At 41.8% G+C, this 15,482-nt stretch overlaps 1 protein-coding gene across 2 annotated transcripts in view; it reads right to left on the bottom strand.

The window, feature by feature from the left end:
• Positions 1-5,468: 5,468 nt before the first annotated feature.
• Positions 5,469-15,482, bottom strand: part of ehmt1a (euchromatic histone-lysine N-methyltransferase 1a) — a 52,704-nt gene continuing 42,690 nt past the window's right edge. For both annotated transcript variants that reach the window (XM_047380416.1, XM_047380417.1), the window contains 4 exons: positions 10,758-10,844; positions 10,585-10,663; positions 8,373-8,548; positions 5,469-8,292 (listed from right to left, as the gene is read on the bottom strand). In XM_047380416.1, the coding sequence (XP_047236372.1) occupies positions 8,196-8,292; positions 8,373-8,548; positions 10,585-10,663; positions 10,758-10,844 (439 nt within the window). In that variant the 3' untranslated portion in view covers positions 5,469-8,195. The remainder of the gene's footprint in view (positions 8,293-8,372; positions 8,549-10,584; positions 10,664-10,757; positions 10,845-15,482) is intronic.

Below are 15,482 nucleotides of genomic sequence, written 5' to 3' on the forward strand. Positions count from 1 at the left end.
CAGCCCCAGATTAAAAGTATATTTTCAAATTAACAACCTTTAATAAGATATTAAACATAATTTCATTAAGCCCCCATTTCTGTATTTAAAATGTTTATTTGTCTGATGAAATATTCTAAACTAAAATAAATGAACTGGTCTATATTATTTCTACAATAATTTATTGAATATGACTGCACTGTTACCTTGTCAGACCTGTTTTAAAGTCCATAGACATTGCTCCCTGACTCTGAAACACCCTTCCCTTATCTTTCTTATTCCTTCAGAAAGCAACAGTAAACGTTTTTATATTCAGACAAGATTTCAGTGACAAAATGAAAATTTTAATCTGTATGTCCTTTTATTATTTATTTATTTATTTCAGACAATGATTTCAGACAAACAACAGTAAATAAATAAATCAATTTCAGAAATGCTTATAACAAACAGACAAATATCCAAATACCATACAAAGAAGTGTTTGGTAAACATTAAATTAAATTAAATGTCCAGTTCCAAATAAATTAAATGAACTTAAACACAAATAGAAACCAGTAAAATAAACATTTTCCAACAAGCAAACTTGTCAGTATATTTAACCTGAGATCTGACATTGATTATTAATTAATATACATTGTCTGAAAAGGGGTATGAAGAAGTAAAATTTTTTAATTTTTATTTTATTGTGTTTGGTCCCCTACTGTATTGTTTGCATTTTAATGTGAATCACTTTCTGATTTTTATCTGTGATAGAGTTTTAAAGGTGATACAGTTCACTTACTACCTGAGAAAACTGGTATCTGACTCATTGTGTTAAAAGTTGAAGCTGTAAATATGAATCTTAGTTTGAATCTAATAAATCTAATTCTAAAATGGCCAAAGTCTAACACTCAGTAGTTTATTCTAATCTCCACAACAACTCCGCACCATTCCAAACCTTTGTGAAGTGCTTTAAGACAAAATCTTGTGAATTGGAGCTATATAAATAAAACTGAATTGAATTGAATCAGTTTGCTTATCGCTGTGGAGTTGGAGTTGAAGATGCCATCAACAAAGCCAGCAGCACTGTGAGGATCATGTTCTTTGATTTCTCCAGTGCATTTGATACAATCCAACCTGATTGGCTTTGTCAGAAACTCCAGAAGACTCAGCTGGAGGCCTCAACAATCTTGAGGAAGCTTAGGACCTTTGTTGTTTGCATCAAGATGCTGCACATCTTTAAATCTATTGTGGAGAGTGTGATGTCTTCTGCCATCATCTGCTGGGGAAGCAGCATCAGAACCAGGGACTTAAAAAAGCTCAACAAGCTGATAAAGAAAGCTGGCTCTGTTCTGGGGACTCCTCTGGAACCTCTGAAGATCATTGTGGAAAGAAGGTTTCTTCATAAAATGAAGAACATTATGGAGAACTCTGAGCATCCTCTTCATGAGACTGTCCTACAACAACAGAGTGTCTTCAGTCAGAGGCTTCTTCAGATCTGCTGTAAGACGGAGCGCTACAGGAGATCCTTCCTGCCCACAGCCATCAGCATCTACAACGTCTCTTTGAAGAAACCTTCATAATATGAGCTACAATGGGATTTAATTCATAAAGTATTTTTGGATTGAATTGAATATGTTTTTAAAGGCTTCCAAGACCATTTTCAAGTGCTTTATGCTTCTTTTGTTTTCCCTCTAGCACCGACAGAGATTTAATGTAAACCCAGACCACTTAAACACGGGCATTTTTGACACTTGGGTTTTGCCATAACGTTCATTTCCTTGTGCTAATTAGTATTAGGTGTATTTCTTTAGTTCATTCTTTGCTTTTCTTGTGATCCTTTTACATTTAGATTGTTTCCTGATATTTCTGCATTCTATGATTTCTTGTTTAGCTCTATTCATATTTATTTGTCTTTTCTCCCCTTCTCTGCTCTTTTCTTCTGTCTCAGCTGCTCCACATTTGGCCTGATTGCTCTGCCTTCTCTCTGCCTCAGCTGCATTTCATTCTCTCTAATTAGCTCTTATGGTTTTCCTGTCATTTCTCTACTCTGTCAGCATATGTACTTCTCTTTGTTTCTTACTTGTTCTTTCTTTTTTTACGGTATGGTCCTAATGCCTTATTTCTCCATGGTTCAAGTTCATTGGGTCTGCTTGATTTTGTAAGTTCTTTTCAAGTTGTCTATGGAAAGTTCTCATCCTCACTTTAAGTTTGCTCTGCATTTAAGCCTTTCCCACCTCACCATGACACTTCTAAGTAAAAAATAATTTTCTTAGGTTGAGACATTTTGGAATGATACATTATTAAGCTTACTACTTAAGATCTATTACACAACGGTGTATTATTTTTTAAAAGATCATTTAAACTTTGCAAAGGGAGCAATAAAAATGTATGATAGGCTATTCTTATAGAGATGTAAAACACATTAAACAGAAGTTAAAGGCACTCATTTTAAAATAGAACTGCAAACTGAAATTAACAATGTGCTGGATGGTCAAAGCCAATTCTGCACCTTTTATTTATGTTTAATTACTAAATAATAAATGTACCAACACCACATGTAACTACAGGGGTTGGAAAATGAAACTGAAACACCTGTCATTTTAGTGTGGGAGGTTTCATGGCTAAATTGGACCAGACTGGTAGCCAGTCTTCATTGATTGCACATTGCACCAGTAAGAACAGAGTGTGAAGGTTCAATTAGCAGGGTAAGAGCACAGTTTTGCTCAAAATATTGAAATGCACACAACATTATGGGTGACATACCAGAGTCCAAAAGAGGACAAATTGTTGGTGCATGTCTTGCTGGCACATCTGTGACCAAGACAGCAAGTCTTTGTGATGTATCAAGAGCCACGGTATCCAGGGTAATGTCAGCATACCACCAAGAAGGACGAACCACATCCTACAGGATTAACTGTGGACGCAAGAGGAAGCTGTCTGAAAGGGATGTTCAGGTGTTAACCTGGATTGTATCCAAAAAACATAAAACCACAGCTGCCCAAATCACGGCAGAATTAAATGTGCACCTCAACTCTCCTGTTTCCACCAGAACTGTCCGTCAGGAGCTCCACAGGGTCAATATACACGGCCGGGCTGCTATAGCCAAACCTTTGGTCACTCATGCCAATGCCAAACGTTGGTTTCAATGGTGCAAGGAGCGCAAATCTTGGGCTGTGGACAATGTGAAACAGGTATTGTTCTCTGATGAGTCCACCTTTACTGTTTTCCCCACATCCGGGAGAGTTACGGTGTGGAGAAGCCCCAAAGAAGCGTACCACCCAGACTGTTGCATGCCCAGAGTGAAGCATGGGGGTGAATCAGTGATTGTTTGGGCTGCCATATCATGGCATTCCCTTGGCCCAATACTTGTGCTAGATGGGCGCGTCACTGCCAAGGACTACCAAACCATTCTTGAGGACCATGTGCATCCAATGGTTCAAACATTGTATCCTGAAGGCGGTGCCGTGTATCAGGATGACAATGCACCAATACACACAGCAAGACTGGTGAAAGATTGGTTTGATGAACATGAAAGTGAAGTTGAACATCTCCCATGGCCTGCACAGTCACCAGATCTAAATATTATTGAGCCACTTTGGGTTGTTTTGGAGGAGCGAGTCAGGAAACGTTTTCCTCCACCAGTATCACGTAGTGACCTGGCCACTATCCTGCAAGAAGAATGACTTAAAATCCCTCTGACCACTGTGCAGGACTTGTATATGTCATTCCCAAGACGAATTGACGCTGTATTGGCCGCAAAAGGAGACCCTACACCATACTAATAAATTATTGTGGTCTAAAACCAGGTGTTTCAGTTTCATTGTCCAACCCCTGTACTTTTGTTGCAGCAACATCATGGATGCTCCATGAAAATTCTTCATTTCAGTGAATGGGTTGTTTTTCATGGGGGGCTCCATCCATACCTGCACATTGCAGCCAACAGAGCAAGCCCTTCAACCTTAAATTTTGCAGTTTTCTGTTTGCCTTGTTCTCGATGATTTTGAGTCCCACAAGAATCTCAGTACAAACAGCTCTCCCGCAGTGAGTCTCTGCCCAGGACAGCTATTGTGTAGTTGGGTACCTCTTATATGCACCAGTTTTAATGAGTTCTAATAATAATGTTTCTTTCATTTGTATCTTAATAATCTAAACTTGAAAGAGAAAAGTACTGACAAGGGAGACCCCTTCATAAGAAGGGGGACCGGAGGGTGTGTTCCAACTACAGGGGGATCACACTCCTCAGCCTCCCTGGTAAGGCCTACGCCAGGGTATTGGAGAGGAGAGTCTGGCCGATAGTCGAACTTCGGCTTCAGGAGGAGCAGTGTGGTTTTCGTCCCAGCCGTGGAACACTGGACCAGCTCTATACCCTCTACAGGGAACTCGAGGGTTCATGGGAGTTTGCCCAACCGGTTCACATGTGTTTTGTGGACCTGGAGAAGGCATTCGACTGTGTCCCTCGTGACGCCCTGTGGGGGGTACTCCAGGAGTATGGAATGGTCCACATTACCAGCACTAAGTTGGACCTGTACCCGGTGCATGTTAGACTCTGGCAGGGCTGCCCTTTGTCACCGGTGCTGTTCATAACTTTTATGGACAGGATTTCTAGGTGCAGCCAAGGGCCGGAGGGGGTCTGGTTTGGGGACCAGAGGATTTCATCTCTTCTTTTTGCAGATGACGTGGTCCTGCTGGCCCCCTCTAGCCAAGACCTACAGCATGCACTGGGGCGGTTCGCAGCCGAGTATGAAGCGGCTGGGATGAAGATCAGCTCCTCCAAGTCCGAGGCCATGGTACTCGACCGGAAAAGGGTGGCTTGTCCTCTTAAGGTTGGAGGGGAGTTCCTGCCTCAAGAGAGAAGTTCAAGTATCTCGGGGTCTTGTTCACGAGTGAGGGGAGAATGGAGGAGATCGACAGACGGATCAGTATGACTGCCACAGTAATGAGGACGCTGTGTCGGTCCATTGTGGTGAAGAGAGAGCTGAGCCGAAAAGCGAAGCTCTCAATTTACCAGCTGGTCTACGTTCCGACCCTCACCTATGGCCATGAACTATGGGTCATGACCGAAAGAACGAGATCCCAGATATAAGCGGATGAAATGAGCTTCCTCCGTAGGGTGGCTGGGCACTCCCTTAGAGATAGGGTGAGGAGCTCGGCCATCCGGGAGGGGCTCGGAGTAGAGCCACTGCTCCTCCACATCGAGAGGAGCCAGTTGAGGTGGCTCGGGCATCTATACCGGATGCCTCCTGGACGCCTTCCTCGGGAGGTGTTCCAGGCACGTCCCACTGGGAGGAGGCCCAGGGGACGCTGGAGGGACAATGTCTGTTGGCTGGCCTGGGAACGCCTTGGGCTCCCCCCGGAGGAGCTGGAGGAGGTGTGTGGGGAGAGGGACATCTGGGCGTCTCTGCCGAGTGTGCTGCCCCCGCGACCTGGTCCCAGATAAAGCGGAAGACGACGAGTACGAGAATCATTTTAAAGAGGCATGTTAGACAAAAAACCAAAATACTCCTGAGTTTGTGTGAATAAGCTTGTTTTATTTTCCAGTGAAAGCGAATGAGACAGTTGGGTGCTTACACCTGTTTTCTTATAGCAGTGTTTACCACTGCTATAAGCCTAGGATAGAGGGCTTAGTACCCTCTATCCTGCAAGGTTCTGATGAGTTCTTGTCTCAACACAAGACAAGGCAAGTTTCTTTGTATACCACCATACATACACAGTGTAATTCAAAGTGCCTGCAGGAAGAACAAAGATGGAGATAAAAGTAGACAAAATACATAAAGAAAAAATGGCAAATGAAAAATCACATAAAGGTATGTTAATAGGTCAACATTTAGGCACATAAATGGCTTAGACATGATAGAAATAAGAATATTTGACCTTTCAGAGTAAGCTGCAGTACACAGTAATGTTTTCAGTCCTAATTCAAAGAAAGCCAACAGTTTCTGCATCCCGGGTTTTCAGGGAGTTCCAGAGTGGAGGAGCTTAGAAACTAGATGATGTTCTCATCCTCCGAAACCCAGAGTGGGTCTTTGATGACATATGTGGTTCACACCTGACCAGTAACACCAAATTGTATTTAGGCCAAAGACCATTCAGTGCCATCTAGATTATCAACAAGCTTTTAAAGTCTATCCTTTTACAAAGAGGATGCCAGAGTAGTGATTTAAGGACTGGTGAAAAGTGAGGACATTTTCTGGTGTTGGTCAGGACCCTGGTAACAGCATTGTGGATAAGCTGCAGCCGCTTGATGGATTTTTACAAAGACCTATATAGACACCATGATAATAATCTTACATATGTAAAACAAAAACATGAGTAAATGTTTCTGTCATGTTTTTGAAAGGAAGCCCTTTATTCTGACATATAAGGATGGTAGTAGGCTGATTTACTTATAGACTTTAGTTGTTTAAATTAGTCCACAATAGGTCTAGGTTATTTGCTTAATCTGGGGTCTTTAGGCTTACTGAGTCTACTATTGAGTTTACCTTAGTTTTGACTTGCAATTTTAGGAACAAAAACAGCTTCTGCCTTTTCTGCGTCGAGAGGAAGGTAGAGGAAATTCTGACGTATCCACTCATGGATAACTTGGACATACTGACTCAGTGACTGTAATGGACTATGAGCACATGTTGACACAGACACATGAAGTTGTCGTCATCAGCATAGATTTGTTTGCTCTGATTTATAATTACCAAATGACACAAAGTAATTCCTGTCTGTTAAATGAGATTCTGATGCATCATTATTGACATGTATGTCATTCAGAACCTTTAGCAGTGTAGTCTGGGTTTTGAAGCGTAAAAACCTGATTCAAAAGGATAAGAGAATGTTTTTCTTATCAAAAAGGAGTACATTCGTTTTGTTTCGTTATAAACTTCCTTTTCAATTACCCTGGTCAAAAATGTTAGGTTAGATATGATGCCATAATAAGTATTATTATTAAAGCTTCCTTTTAAAAAAAAGGTTGATCGCTGCAGTTTTCAGGCCCTGCATAAAATGGCCTGATTTAAGGGAAGCATTTACCATTTTCAGTATTTCAAGTACATAACCACTAAGAACATATTATAGAAAACTCATGGAAATTATGCTGTTAACAGTTTCATTTGCAGATGCATAATTCATGGCATTAAAATAATCTAAGATGTCAAAATGCTTTGGAAGGCTCAGGAGACATATTTTACCATTGGTGGATTTACCTGCTGCTCAATGCCAAGTCATGGAAGGGATTAGTCAGCCTGTCAGCAATAGTAAATAAGGTGCAAGCACATTATTCAGAATCAGAATCAGCTGATTATTGTTTTTATTGATGATGTCAGAAAAATATAACTCTCTTTTAAACTCCAGATTACAGTCATGAAGACATTTTATTTGTGAAAATGAATCTGTTGTTCATCTGAATTCAGGTGGAGAAAAGTTAATCTATGCTTTGAGCTCTGACTTCTGTTGCATTTCTCTAACATGATTTTTTTTCCCTTTGTTGTTTCAGATGGAACATCATCAACCATAATCACAACAGGAATGTTCAAGAGCTCTGTTTCTCTTCTAACATTTATATCATTTTTGAATATTAAAATCTCCATCTTTTAGAATGCAGTCATAATCAAAATAAGTTACAGACAAAAATTTGGAAAGGTCAACAAAAACTCCATGACAGAACGACCTTGGTTGAACAGCAACGAGTTAAAATTTCCCTGTTATTTTCTTGCATGTTGACGACTCATTAAATATCAATGGCAACTTCTTCATTTAAATCAAGTGTGCTGAAAGCAGACACAAACATGTTGAGACAGCAGGCATCATGGACCAGTTTTGATAACCCTCGCTCAAAGGTTTTCAGGGTGTGGAAGATGATACACTTCCATCGGTTTGATTTAATATCAATGTCTCCAGGCACATCTGGTGTTGTATGATAAATGTTAAAAAGTTTGTTTCATTAGATGCAGCACAAAGAACAATGAAATAAGTCACATGACCCAAAATAAGACCTCATTAAAAAGATAAAACTTCATGAACAGCACAGAACTTTAGTGCAACCTAAATAAAACTGCAGTATTGTCAGAGCACAAAATAAGTTACATCTTATGGTTTTCGCAGAAATGAACTTGCTCTGTGTAAACTAGGAACAGAGATTAATCCTAAAACCATGTTATGTGTTTTACCAAGCCAAACCAAGGTTGGTACATAATTTTGTACTTCTGACTGGTACAGAATGTGTTGATTTGGACAGAATGAATCAGCTTCTATCTGCCTGCAGCTGAGTGGTGGCACTTCAGAGAACCACACAGGCAGCTGAAGTACTTGCTTTTCACCCTCCAGTAGTTGTCACCATAGTCAATCCTAGTAAGAAAGAAAAACACATGATTATTACCTCATAGAATAGCAGGAAGAGCTGTTGTAAGGCTTTGTTACCAACTCACCCTATCTGCTCTCCAGCTTTGATGAGTCTACTTGAGAAGAAGGCTATTTTTGGGAAGCGCTGATCTTGGTGTATGGTGAACACCCTCACAGCTATCAGGTTGGGCTCACAAAGATGGTTGATGAAGCGGCCGATGTTGCCAAAGAGCCTTGCATCAATGCAGTAGGGCTCCCCTACCTAAATAAGACGGTGACCCAACAGAATCACAGTCACATACAGGACTTTCCTTGTGCCTAAACATCACATTAAACAGGCTATGGACTTTAGCCACTGTAGCACCTTCTTTTCTTTTACAGCCTCCTTGTTGGAGCTTTGCTGATGAGTTTTTGGACTATTGTCATGTTGAAATGATTTGGGCCACACTTTAGCTGTTGGAGAGACGCGCCCCTTTTCCACTGGCTCGATTTGGGCCTGCTTTACTCCATTACTGTTTTTTTTGTACTGGTACCTAGCTTTTTGGTCCTTGCTCCTGAGCAGGTCCGACCAGGGCGGAGTCGGGACTACACGTGACGTGAACAGACTGCTGTTCACTGATTGGCTGTGGGACCAGGATAAATGAGTAGGTTTTCCAAGAGGTAAGTGTAAGGGAAAGGTTAATAAAACTCTAGAGCGACTACAATAATATTAAGGACCAAAATGGCTGGAGCGGGTCAAACCCAAATATAATTTTACTATTTACAAATCATAAACCTGCCTGAAGATTTAAAGAAAAGACAAAGGATACGTCAGCTTTCTGAATTACACGCAGGTAGGGGGCGCTGTATTTAATAACATCCTAAATCTGCTGATCACACATAAAATCAACTGTTCAGATGCACAAACATTTGCCCCATAACACATAAAACAATACCACCATGACACCGAGTGTTTGGTTCTGAAATTTATTGACGGTCCTTAAGCGAACCAGCGTCTGAAGGAGGAGGGAGCAGGCAGAAAGCAGCTGCCTGCCATGGCTGAGACAAAAACGTCCTCATAAAGCACAAATTTGTCACATTTTCAGGAAAACTTTGGAACTTCACCATCCAGGCAGCAGCATCTCTCCTCTCTGCTTCTCCTGCCACACCCCCCTCACAGCAGAACCCCTGAACCTTATCTGATGTTCTGGCTGGGCTGTGGTCCAAATAATTATCCAAGTGGATCATTTTATACATGAACAAACATATACAAGACATTCTTGCATATCCAGAAAAATAATAGAAACATTAATATTTAGTTTATCTTTTTAATATCTATTTTTTATGGTTTCACGCAGATTACTTTAATGTGATACTGTCACACAGTAACGTTAATAGTAGCAGAGCACTATACAATCGGCAGGCTCCATCAGCAGGCACGGCGGTCAAGTGTCCTGTCCAAGGACACAACGATTGAGACGGAGAGAGCGTGGATTCGAACCGGCACCGGTTACAGGACAAACCCCTACCACCTCATTCATGTCGTGTTCACTCCTTGGAAGATTGGCAGCTTTTTGAAATATTTCTCTACTTCAGCTAATTTCTAGTTTAAATTCTGGAAGGCACTGCTTCACTGGGATCATTGCTGGTCTAATTCCTCTTTTGTATTAATATAAAATGTCCAATCCTTTATTGAGGAGATCACTCCTGATGATGATAGATCGATCAATGCATCTGGATAAAAGCACCTGTGTGCTACATCAATGTTTCTTTTAGGAGCAACATATGAGTGCAGTGTGTCATCTAAGGTTCTTAGTACATTAAAAGTTACACTTACCTCACTTTCTCAGTTAGTAAGAAACACGTGATTCTTTCGTAATGTTCTGAATTATAACACCTCAGATTAGAACAAGGGTGTACTTTCTTTTTACCCTGATCAGATACAGGGTAAGGAACCTTGTTCAACAAGAGAAACTCAGTTTTAACATCCTAAGGATACTTATGCTGTAGGCAAATGAAGTATGGAAACAGGACGTGCAGCCTCAGTTACAGCTCAATCATTTTCATCAACCTTTATTCTAAAACAGAATCTCCCTATGAATAATTATTAAAGCTAAAGACGGCTCAGTCTGACAGTGAGTGGACGAAGACAGTCAGTTCCAGTGATTGGTCAGCACCGTTAATGATGAACAGGTAAGTGAGGACAAGAGCAGACATGGAACAACCGCACAGGATCACTTCTACTTCATCATGGACGTTTTTATGCTGAACATCCTACAGTGTCTGGATTTACTAAAAACATGCAAAGATGTACATCACCTTGTTGTCCAGAGTGAAGAGGAAAGAGTCGTTCTCTCGTTTGTCAGCCTCAGCATTACTGATGATCTCTCCTACGTACCTGTTAAAATATACAGAACAAAGCTTACCATGCTATAGCTCTACAGCATTACAAGCAGTACAACAATGGATTTAATTAGTCAGCATATCCTCACTCGCAAATAAATGTTCCTTGAGGTATTTCTTGCAAGGCCCTCACTCCCCAGCCCATCTTCTCTGTCTTGTAGAGCTGCAGACGGACCCTGTAACAAACAGCACACACATATTTAATCTCATTGTGCTGGAAAGGAAGGAGATCTCTTCAACAAATGGAAAATTCAAAAGTTTCTTTAATTTTATCTGACAACCATGCCGCTATACAGTTTTCATGCTGGTAGTGTAGGTAAAGTGAAAAGTAATAGAGGCAGGTTTTTGATGTGAATCACATACTGCAACAACTAGATACTTGCAGACACTGTAAAAATATTCATAATTTATTCACACAGACATTAGATCAGACTGAGCTTTTTCTGTTTTATGTCAGTTAGGATACCAAAATTATTTCTATTTGCTAAATGTCAGAAGAATGAGAGAGAATTTTATTACTTTGCAGTTAGAGCTTTTCTTGTCTTTAAACAATGCATCAAGGCGCAGATGATGTCATGGCTCTTTAATTCAAATCAATTCAATTCAATTCAAAAATACTTTATTAATCCCAAAGGGAAATTAAATGATGTTGTAGTTCATCATGAAGGTTTCTTCAAAGAGACGTTGTAGATGCTGATGGCTGTGGGCAGGAAGGATCTCCTGTAGCGCTCCGTCTTACAGCAGATCTGAAGAAGCCTCTGACTGAAGACACTCTGTTGTTGTAGGACAGTCTCATGAAGAGGATGCTCAGGGTTCTCCATAATGTTCTTCATTTTATGAAGAATCTTTCTTTCCACAATGTTCTCCAGAGGTTCCAGAGGAGTCCCCAGAACAGAACCAGCCTTCTTTATCAGCTTATTGAGCTTTTTTAAGTCCCTGGCTCTGATGCTGCTTCCCCAGCAGATGATGGCAGAAGAGATCACACTCTCCACACCAGACTTATAGAAGATATGCAGCATCTTGCTGCAAACACTGAAGGACCTAAGCTTCCTCAAGAAGTACAGTCTGCTCTGTCCCTTCTTGTAGATGGCTTCACAGTTGCATCTCCACTCTAGTCTGTTGTCCAGGTGAACACCGAGGTATTTATACTCCTCCACCACCTCCACTTCTTCTCCCATGATAGAAATAGTTTTTGACTTATTCCTGTTTCTCTTAAAATCTACAATCATCTCCTTTGTTTTAGTCACATTCAAAATGAGATGATTGGTTCCACACCATGCCACAAAGTGGTCCACCACCTTCCTGAACTCAGCTTCTTGTCCATCTCTGATCCACCCCACGGCTGCAGAATCATTCGAGTATTTCTGCAGATGACAGGAGTCTGTCTTGTACTGGAAGTCTGAGGTGTACAGAGTGAAAAGGAATGGTGAGAGTACCCCTGTGGTGCTCCTGTGCTGCTGACTACCTGGTTAGACTCACAACCCTTCAGTCTCACAAACTGTGTTCTGTTTGTCAGGTAGTCTTTGATCCAGGAGATTGTTGAGGCCTCTACCTGAGTCTTCTGGAGTTTCTGACAAAGCAAATCAGATTGAATTGTATTAAATGTTCTGGAGAAATCAAAGAACATGATCCTCACAGTGCTGCTGGCTTTGTCCAGATGACAGTGGGTTTGTTGAAGCAGGTGTTTGATGGCATCTACAACTCCAACTCCACAGCGATAAGCAAACTGAAGGAGGTCATGATAGTTTACTGTTTGCTTACTCAGGTGGGCCAACAGGAGTCTCTCTAGGACCTTCATGATTTGGGATGTCAGGGCAACAGGTCTATAGTCATTGAGGACTGATGGGTGAGTTTTCTTTGGTAGCGGAACAAGACAGGAGGTCTTCCACAACACCGGAACCTTCTTCTGGGCCAGGCTAAGGTTGAAGAGGTGCTGCAGAATCCCACAGAGCTGCTCTGCACAGGCCTTCAGGACTCTAGGGATGACATGATTTGGACCTGCAGCCTTATTCCTATTCAGATAAAAAATTTGAGGTGTTACTGGACAGCTGTGGGTCCTGTGGGTCAAAGGAGGGTGGAATGTCTGTTTGGCTGTGAGCAGGAGAGGAGGATGCAAAGCTTGTTTCTGAACTGAACCTATTGAAGAATGTGACCAGTTCATTGGCTCTGTCCAGACCTCCATCGGTCTGATCATCCTTCTGTTTGAAGCCTGTGATCTTCTTCATCCCTGTCCACACATCTCTGATATTGTTTTGCTGGAGCTTGCTCTCCAACTTCTTTTTGTACACCTCCTTGCTGTCTCTTATCGATTTGGGCTCAGGCGACTGTGGCTCAGTAGGAAGAGTAGTCGTCTTGCAATCAGAAGGTTGTGGGTTCGATTCCAGCTTCCTCCTGCCATAGGTCGATTTGCCCCTGGGCAAGGCACTTAACCTCAAGTTGCCTACCGATCTGCGTATCGGTGTATGAATGTGTGAGCGTTAGTGAGTGCAATTGGGTGAATGTGGCTCTAGTGTATAGCGCTTTGAGCGGTCTGTATGACTGGAAAAGCGCTATATAAGTTCAGTCCATTTACCATTTACTTTAAGTTGCTTCTGTAAACTCCTCAATAATTCTCTGTCTCCCTCTCTGAAGGCTCTTTTTTTCTTGTTAAGCAGGTCCTTCAGGTCACTGGTGATCCAAGGTTTGTTATTGGAGAAGCATCTCATGGTTCTGGTGGGGATGATGTTATCCACACAGACGTTTATATAGTCGGTTACACACTCAGTCATGGCATTGATGTCCTCTCCATGTGGCTGGCACAGTGCGTCCCAGTCTGTAGCCTCAAAGCAACTTTGCAGAGCTTCTTCAGCTTACTGTGACCATTTTCTCACAGACCTCTTTATTACAGGTTGCCTCTGAACAAGGGGCTTATATTTCGAGCAGCGAAAAACAAGATTGTGATCTGATTTGCCTAGAGGAGTTCTTGCTGTAGAGATGTATGAGTCCTTGGCATTTGCATAAAACAAATCCAATGTTTTGTTTTCTCTGGTAGAGCAGCTGACAAATTGTTGAAATGTTGGAAGTGTAGCAGAGGGTGAAGCATGGTTAAAATCACCAGAAATTGCCACAAAATCATTGAGGTTTTGTGTCTGTAGCTTAGCAACAACTGAGCTGATGGCATCACATGCAGTGTCGGCAACAGCAGAAGGTGGAACGTAAACTGTTGCCAAAATAACACTGGTGAACTCTCTGGGTAAATAATATGGACGAAAACTTACTGCTAACAGTTCAATATCTGGACTGCAGAGATGACACTTCACAGTTACATGTCCTGGATTACACCATCTGTTGTTCACAAGTACTGCCAGTCCACCTCCTTTACATTTGCCACTCCTCTTTAAATCTCTGTCTGCTCGTATGGTTAAAAAGCCCGGCAGAGAGACGCTGGAGTCAGGGATATGATCCTGCATCCATGTCTCAGTAAAACACATGATACTGCATGCCCGGTACTCTGGCTGGGTCCTTTGTAGGGCTTGGAGTTCATCCAACTTGTTTCCCAATGATCTCACATTGCCCATCAAAATAGACGGAAGAGATGGTTTGAACTTCCTCCTTCTCTCTCTTCTCTTAGCTCCTGCTCTGCATCCACGGCGTCTCCTTTTCAACTCATCAGGGATTTGGGGTTGTAGCTGAAGTATTATTTGAGCTTTTGAGATATTAATCAGCTGCTCCCGGTTGTAAGAAACAACCCTGTTGCCATGGCATTGCATCATGACAAATGTCCAAAAATAGAAAGTATTAAGAAAAATCCTCCAAGCTGCACAGCATCCAACACTGGAGTGGACAGTCATCCAAAAAAAATCAACTGTCTCCACCACAAGAGGAATAGTTTCCAAAAAAGAATAAATCAGAATCAAAAGTAACAGAGTTACTCCAACCTGCTGCCACCTTGAGCGGCGCAATTCTAGAAAGCCTCTGACAGGTTAGTTAATCTGAGTTAAATGGAGGCACGCTGTAGATGTAATTCAAGGCAAAACCTCAAACCCTTTTCCCACATACAGGTCCTTCTCAAAATATTAGCATAATGTGATAAAGTTCATTATTTTCCATAATGTCATGATGAAAATTTAACATTCATATATTTTAGATTTATTGCACACTAACTGAAATATTTCAGGTCTTTTATTGTCTTAATACAGATGATTTTGGCATACAGCTCATGAAAACCCAAAAGTCCTATCTCACAAAATTAGCATATCATTAAAAGGGTCTCTAAACGAGCTATGAACCTAATCATCTGAATCAACGAGTTAACTCTAAACACCTGCAAAAGATTCCTGGGGCCTTTAAAACTCCCAGCCTGGTTCATCACTCAAAACCCCAATCATGGGTAAGACTGCCGACCTGACTGCTGTCCAGAGGTCCACTATTGACACCCTCAAGCAAGAGGGTAAGACACAGAAAGACATTTCTGTACGAATAGGCTGTTCCCAGAGTGCTGTATCAAGGCACCTCAGTGGGAAGTCTGTGGGAAGGAAAAAGTGTGGCAGAAAACGCTGCACAACGAGAAGAGGTGACCGGACCCTGAGGAAGATTGTGGAGAAGGGCCGATTCCAGACCTTGGGGGACCTGCGGAAGCAGTGGACTGAGTCTGGAGTAGAAACATCCAGAGCCACCGTGCACAGGCGTGTGCAGGAAATGGGCTACAGGTGCCACATTCCCCAGGTCAAGCCACTTTTGAACCAAAAACAGCAGTAGAAGTGCCTGACCTGGGCTACAGAGAAGCAGCACTGGACTGTTGCTCAGTGGTCCAAAGTACTTTTTTCGGATGAAAG

Source organism: Girardinichthys multiradiatus, chromosome 12 (assembly GCF_021462225.1).
Source record: "Girardinichthys multiradiatus isolate DD_20200921_A chromosome 12, DD_fGirMul_XY1, whole genome shotgun sequence".
Taxonomy (NCBI): Eukaryota; Metazoa; Chordata; class Actinopteri; order Cyprinodontiformes; family Goodeidae; genus Girardinichthys; species Girardinichthys multiradiatus.